Source organism: Thalia democratica, unplaced genomic scaffold (assembly GCF_965202585.1).
Source record: "Thalia democratica unplaced genomic scaffold, ktThaDemo2.hap1.1 HAP1_SCAFFOLD_1249, whole genome shotgun sequence".
Taxonomy (NCBI): domain Eukaryota; kingdom Metazoa; phylum Chordata; class Thaliacea; order Salpida; family Salpidae; genus Thalia; species Thalia democratica.
In genome coordinates, this window is record NW_028140146.1 from 26,001 (window position 1) to 34,009 (window position 8,009).

The 8,009-nt window shown below is 26.6% G+C and overlaps 1 protein-coding gene across 1 annotated transcript; it reads right to left on the minus strand.

The window, feature by feature from the left end:
• Window positions 1-7,566: 7,566 nt before the first annotated feature.
• LOC145848134 (E3 ubiquitin-protein ligase DTX3-like) lies at window positions 7,567-7,995 on the minus strand. Its single transcript, XM_082953826.1, has one exon. It carries the CDS (start codon window positions 7,993-7,995, stop codon window positions 7,567-7,569), a length of 429 nt encoding a protein of 142 aa, XP_082809952.1.
• Window positions 7,996-8,009: the final 14 nt, after the last annotated feature.

Below are 8,009 nucleotides of genomic sequence, written 5' to 3' on the forward strand. Positions count from 1 at the left end.
TCGTCGAAGCAAATGCTGCAAAAACAAACTAAAAAAAATATTTGTATTTATTAGTAAATAAAGGTGATAAATATTGTTTTATTGTAAATACATTAAAAATATATTTTGTTTATATTTTTGACCGAACTCAACTTATTGATTTTCTGTTAAGTTTAGCATCAGTTAAAATAAAAACAAAAGTTTTGATTTGCTATAAACTTTTTGTGTATTGAACAATAATTTTCAAACTTTGTAAACTAACTTTTTGTCAAATTTGCTAAATTTATCTGGTAAATAAAAAAAGGTACATACTAATACAAATATTAACTTATTTTACTTTTCTGTTTATTTATAGTGTTGTACTACTCGAATTGTGAATAGTTAAATGATAATTTTTAATATACCAGTATTTTTTTTATTTGAAAATATTAACTAATTTTATGCCTATTGCATAGTAAAAGTGTTAGATAAAAAATTTAATAAAAAATCAATATGATAAAAAACCTGCTGTTTTGTCGTAACTTGCTGAGTTGTTCATTTTTGTTACTTTAATGATTTAAATTTTTCAAACTGTTTTATGTTTGTTAAAAAACTTAAGTTCGTAATAAATTTTCTGAGTTATATGTTCATATTACAACAAAAATAAAATTATTTTTCGCAACATAAGAATAAGCTAATTTTTTTAGTAACTAATATGTATAAACATAGTAAAAAAATAAAATAACATTAGCTAATGTGCTACTTATGTTTATTTGAAAGTAAGTAATAAAAAATTTGTAACCAGTTTGATAATTTATATGTTTTATAACAAAACAAGTTTTTATTACCAATAAGAACCACACATCATTAGCCAGTTTAACTTAAACAACTAAAATACTTTAGTTTATTTTATTACTTGAACAGTAAGTTAGGTAGTAATTTGTTTCTTTCTTTTTTACATTGTAAACAAGCAAGATGTTTAGCACAACATTTAGATATGCGTTGTAAAAAAAAAAGCTTGTATAAGTAAAAGATTTAGTATGTAAAACAATAAATAGAACTAATAAAATCATCAAATTAAACTAAAAAATGTGTTTGGTAATAAAATATTTTATCTACGTTTGTGTAGAAACGTTTTTACTTAAGAATATGTAAGCAAAGTTTAGATACACTAATAAAATTTGCAATCAAAATAATTATCATTTGGTTTAAATATTTCTAGTTCTTTTAAGCGGTTAAAGATTAATAAAACAAAATTAAAGTCCTGGACAAGACGTTAAAAGGCATCCGTGGTGTTCGACTGGATAACCGAAAGGTTCTTCGTGCACCAAGCCCTAGGACCAAGTAATTTTGACGTTTTTTTATTTCGTTATATAAACCATTACCTATTTTTAATCGAGTATCTGTTAGCAGTTATAAAACAATTCTTAGATACAATAGCTGAACTTTTCAATTTAATATCTACAAAGCAAGATGAATCACTCAAATTTATTTGCTTGAATTGTTTAAGTGTTGTAAGTGGCATTAAATATAATTTAAGCATAATTGCTATTGTAATAATCAAATACGTAAAAAAAACTAGTTGCAACTAGGTGATAAATAAAACTTTTAAGTTGTTTTTATCAATAATAATAAATACGTAATAACTTTGAAGCTAATCAAATCGATTCTTTTTTGTAAATACTATGTAGAGTGTTTAACTAAATTTGAAAAGTTCGAAAACAAAGTGTTCAAAATATACGGTAATATTATTTAAATATTTGCAAAATTTCAGCATTTTTCTAGTTGAAATAAAGTCCTTTTTTTAAATAGAATTTTATTACTTTTAAAGATTGGTATATATGTTAAGAAAGGAAAATTACTTTTTTCCTATGCCTCAGTTATTTTCTTACATAATTGAAATATAGAATTTAGCTGTGAACCATACAACTAAAGTTCATAATTACCTTTTTAATCTTTATTCAAAACTATATAAATATAACTTTAAACTAGCATTGCTACAAACTTTAAATCAAACTAATAGCACGTTTGCAATTTTTTAAAATGCACAAATTCAGTTGTGTGCACATACTGTTTTGTCCTGAAAATGTATCATGCACTTAACCCCATTTGCACAATTTTATCTTTTGTTGAAAATTTTCACGTTTTTAATCGAACCGACGCGTGTACATACCAATGTCAGCATTACATGTACATTGAAAAGAAAAAAAAATAAAAAAACAATAAAGGTTTAGCAGCATCGATACAAACACAGTCTCAAAACAATGTCGAGCCGCATTGGTTTCTTAAGGGCTCTAATAAATTGTATAAACATATACTAAATATATAAAGTAATGTAATATGGCGATTCGGCTATTGTGACAGATGAAAAGGCCTTATTACGCAACTAATTAAAATATTTAATGATAACAAGAACTATTGTAACACTATAAACTACTAAAAGTATGTCTGACAAGCCTTAAACTTAATTAAAACAAACAATAAATTGCTACGATTTTTAAACATCTATTCAGCTTCCGCTATATTTCAGTTCAAATTCAAATTCCCTTCTCATTTCTTCGGCCTCATTCAGAAGTTCTTCTTCTTCTTCCTCGTGCGGGTACAGAGGACCGAATTGTCTTTCAAAGCACTCGTTTTCCCAAATTCCAACGAAAAATTCGACTCTCTGATAGTTCTGGTGTTCGGTAAAATTATGACAATTCTGATCCTTCTTCCACACCCAACTCCACTCTTTGTTGTCCGAGGGCATCAGGTCGCATATCTTCTGCAGAAATTCCTCGTTCTCCTTGAACAGCTCCTCCGAGTGCTCGAAGCCGAAGTAGTTGCAGAGAATGGAGTTCAAGTGAACCGGCTCGGAGGTGTAGTACTGACCTTCTACTGGTTCTTCTGGATTGTCATCGTTTCGCTGAACTTGGTCATCTGGATCGTTTCCATGCTGTTGTTACAACCGCAGGTCGGAGTTGTTGTTTACTTTTTTGATTCCGGCCTATTGGTTGCAAATAACGATTGAAGTTTTGCTTAAAAACTACAGGGTCACGACCGATCCTTTTAGCCAATTTAACTAAAGACCTGTTAAATACATTATTGTTTAGTTAAGACATCGAACAACATAAAGATATTTTTATCAAACTTTAGCAGCATTGAACTGTTAACACTACATGCATCATGAGAAATCTTTTAAGATTTAACAAAGCGAAGTTAAACAGTAAATGGTCCTTTCAATTTCTGTGTAAGTTATTTTTATTTCACTTTAGCTGATGTGCACCTTTTTTAGAAAACTAAATGATGAGTAACCTTTAAATAATGATAATTGATTAAATAAATATTTACAAGTGTTTATTTGTGATAAATTAAATTTATTAGCAAAAAGTAGTTAAAGTGTTTATAGTTATAACTTATAACTGCTTGGTTTCATTTATGATCGAATATAAAACTCCTTCAGTTATCAAAAACTTTTCATAACTTGTATATCAGCTTATTTAGACTTTTTGTAATTTTTCAAATCATAAAGCTGTTCTCTGAAAAACTAAAAACAACTCAATAAGTCGATCCGAAATAAACTAAAATACTTAATAAACTGCATTCTCAAAACAGCGCAATTCTGTCAGGTCTCTCCCTCCGTTTCTGTTGTTCCGGACTGTGATAATAAAAATCAAGTGTTTTTTACTACCTGGTCTTCTTTTATAATAGCATTTCCAATCTGCCGTAATTTCAGGTACATGACTTTTAGTAAAATATCTCCGTGCCTTAAGAAACAGTAAACAGTAAATTTTTTGAGTTACAGGAAGTAAAACAGTAATAAAAAAGTCATACAGTGAAATTTTTAAGTTTTCCTTACAATTGTGGGTCTATATACTTTGGATAGTCAAAATAATATTAACATTTTTTTAAATATTTTAAGAATTAACTCCCATTCCGGTTAACATTTATTTACAGTAGGCAAAGTTTGATAGTTAACGGAAATTTAAGAATTTATCGAACTAAAACTTTTTTATAGTTGATAATTTTTTGATCTAATACTAACTAATTTTGTTCAATTTTATGATGTCTAAAAGTTTAAACTTTATCGATATATCTCCTTTTATACTTCACCAATATAGAAAAAAAAATTAAAAAAAAAGTCATATTATTTTAACAAATCAATATAAAATCTAATCAGATTTAAAGTTTTATTTTATTTAATAAAAATTGTTTATGGAAAAATAGAAAAAGTCAAAATTTAGTTAATAAAAAATAATTTTAATTTATAAATAATACTTTGTATTACTTTATTAATTTCAAATTTGTATAAATTTCAAATTTGTATCGAAAGGATTGTTAAGTAAATTGTTTTCACAAACTTAAGATTCTCAGGTAAGTCAATGTTATATTAAGCTATAACTTGCAACATTAACAACCATAATAAAACTTACATTTTCACACAAGCATTGTAATGGTTAAAATGAATATGTTAAATATTATATTAAAACTCACTATATTGTTTGTTGAAAGTTACAAAAATTTGAAACAAATTAATTGTCTTATGCTGCAAAATAAATTTGATTAAGATTTAAATCAATTTTTTGTTCATACAAACATCAGCCTAATAAAAACTTAAACAGAATGCTTGTTAACAACTACGATCATTTTAAACCAATTATAAGTGTTTATTATTATTATAAATTTTAATTTAAAGAAACCAGATTAACTCTACAATTTAAAAAAAAAATTAAACAATTTATTTATCTTAAAGCTTTTTTATTAACGATAACAAGCAATTTAAAATGGTAAAAAGTTAGTTTTTAAAACTATTATTTTTAGATGATTAATTTTACATTATTTCTTAGGCTAAATTTGTACAGCATTTAAAAAAAAATCGAACTATTGTTTACAAAATCTTATTATATTTAAAACTAAACATAATACTAATTCATCTGATGTTCATTTAGCTAAAAATAAATGTATTTTTCGTTAAATAAAAAGATATCATATTAGTTATTTAAGAAACTCTAATTAATTAATTATAAATGTTTTACTAGTAACACTTTAACAAACAAAAAATATAAATTTTAGAATATTAACAAATTTGAAGTTAATTTTCTGGTTCAATTAGTTTATTTCAACTATTCTAATGTTAAATAAATGGTTTTTTTCTATACCATTAATCAAAACAATAAAGTTGAGTTTGTTAGACGTTATCGTACTTGAGTAGAAGAGAAACTTATACGATTAGAATCGCGTTTTGGTTAGTTAAACTAAATTAAATAAACTTTTTTTAACACTAATAAATACTATTAGCTATTTTGATCGCACATTTTATAAGGTAGAAAAGTTATTCTTTTTACTAAGATGCCTATGAATAAATGCTCAATAATTTTTCGTTTTTAATATTTTAGGACTGCTCTTAATACCGCAAGTAAACTAAAAACGTTTTTATAAATTTACTTAAATATTATTTCTATTGTTTAAACATTTAGTGTTTACTAACAACCGCTGATAGTTCTTTTTTTGTTTTTTTATATCTTCAGTGTAGTACCCAATGGAGAAAAGCATTAATGCTATTAAAGTTATAGTTTACGTTAACAACTTAAATATTCTATTTATCTACCTACAAAGTATTGATATACTTTATTTTAAACTATTACTTATGATTAAAGGTGGTTGTTGCACAGTATTCTGGATTTTTACACTTTTAACTTAAAAATACAATACTAATATCGTGTTTAATGGTTACCTAGTCAACTTTTTATTTATTATTTATTTAATTTAAACAAAACTTGTATTTTATTTGTAGAAACTAAACACTTATACAAGCAATAAGGTTTTATTTTTCAAAGTGACCAAATACTTTTAAAACTTCTTCAACCTATTGTTTGTATGAATTTATATTCGAAATAGAATTAGAAATTATATTGATTAAAAGTAAATAAGAAACATTTTTTAATGTTTATCGTTTAAATTATGTGTGAAACTTGGTGGTCTTGGTTAGTTTTATTTCAAGCAGGGAACACAAAAATGATTTATATATGTTGAAAAAACTTTACTCTTGCTCAAAAATAACTAAATTTATAATTTAAAACACAATTTCTTGCTTAAATGTCTACGTAATAGTTATTTAAAACATTCTGCACTCATTATCTAATCACTATTTAAAAATAAAATAAATATAAAACTACCATTTACATGGTATGTTTAAAACCATTTACAATTTTAATGTTAAGCGCCAGTAAAGTATGACCTTACATTAAGTAAAATATCCATACTGATAGTTGAGAAGTAAACCACATATTTTACTTGTTCTGATAATACGAATAAAAAACACATGCAATCTGCACGCTAATATTATTTAAGAAACTTAAATTTACCATAACTAGTAAGACAAATAAAAATTACTTCAAATGAATTAGAAAATATAAATTTAACCTTAATTAATAATAATTGAAGTAATAATAATTGTAAAATGAATCATAACAATTATTAATAGTTATAAATTTTATAACCTATGCTCCTTTTTCTCTTATTTTCAGGTATTAATTTATAATGAAAATTACATTGAAATTCATGTATAAAAAGTTTAGGTGTAAGTTACATATATGCATTTAGTTATATAAGTTCGAAATAAAGAAAGAGCAAAGAATTTTTTTAATTTGTTAATTTTATTAAATTTATAATAGTCACATGTTAAAGACTACCAAAAATAAATATGTTTTTAATACGTAGGAACAAAACAATAACTAAATAAAAACTGTTTTTCTTTTTTTTTAAATAGACTGCAATTCTACAACTAATGTAAATAGTAATAGCATATGATAGTTGGCTTTTTTAAATTATAACTTTGTTTAAATACTGCAAAAATCTAAACAAGCATGTAATAAATATTTTAAACTTACTGATACTTTACATAAGAGAAACCAATTCTTTTGAGTAATAAAATTGGACTAAGGAGAAAATATCCTTCTATCGCGTTTTTTTAACATCAAAAGCTTTAAATTTTAAGGCGTTAATAAATCTTTTAATCTCGTTTATAGGCTTTTTTGTTATTGTTCAACTAACTACTAGTTTATTAACTTTAAGTTTATAACAGGTATTTTTGATCTTGATAAGTCGTAAAGTGCTAAACTAACTAAACAATGCAGTAGTTTTTTAAATTTTAGCTTAAATTCTAAGTTTCACATATTGAAGTTTGAATATAATTTTTTTTCAATTGCTGTACTAATGCATAGAAACAAGTTTCACTTATATAAACAAGTAATTTGAAAGCAGCAATTCATTTATTCTATATATACAGACATCTAGAAAGTAATGTAAAATTATAAAGTTCTGAAAATATTTAAAAAGAAATGAAACAATGAAATTTTTTTTACAGCAAATAAAAAAATCACAACCCTCCAGCCCAACTTCGCAGCTTGCGACGAGCGGAGTTCTGACCTTCAATTTACGTCACGTCCAATTCTCTCAGTTCTTCGGTAATTTCCTGAAGATAACCAGGATCCGGATATCCGTCAGGACCACCTTCATCAAGAGAAGTCTTGTGGCTTATGTTCCACTCCATCTCAAAATGATCTCTTTCTATTGAACTCGGCACGAACCTGAAAGTCAGTTTCCTCCTCCACGCTTCCTTGAGCAGGTTCAAAACCCTCCAGTATAACTTCGCAGCTTGCGACGAGCGGAGTTCTGATCTTCACCTGACGTCACTTCCAATTCTCTCAGTTCTTCGGTAATTTCCTGAAGATAATCAGGATCCGGATATCCGTCAGGACCACCTTCATCAAGAGAAGTCTTGTGACTTATGTTCCATGCCATCTCAAAATGGTCTCTTTCTATTGAACTCGGCACGAACCTGAAAGTCAATTTCTTCAGCCAAGCTTCCTTGAGCAGATCCAAAACCCTTCCACCTTCTTCGTTGTCAGGTAGGTAGGCGATCCTGTACTCCGAGCGGTAAAATCCCCCCATGCTTGAATTGATTTTTCCGTGCACATCGAGCACGTACCGGATTTGGATCCCCCCAAAATCGTCGTACCCCTCGCATTTTATGTACTCTGATCTCGACACGAGCATGACACCGTTGGGGT

Bases quoted from the DNA above. Each gene is read 5' to 3' on its own strand.
- LOC145848134 (XM_082953826.1), bottom strand. From the start codon at position 7,995: ATGCTCGTGTCGAGATCAGAGTACATAAAATGCGAGGGGTACGACGAT.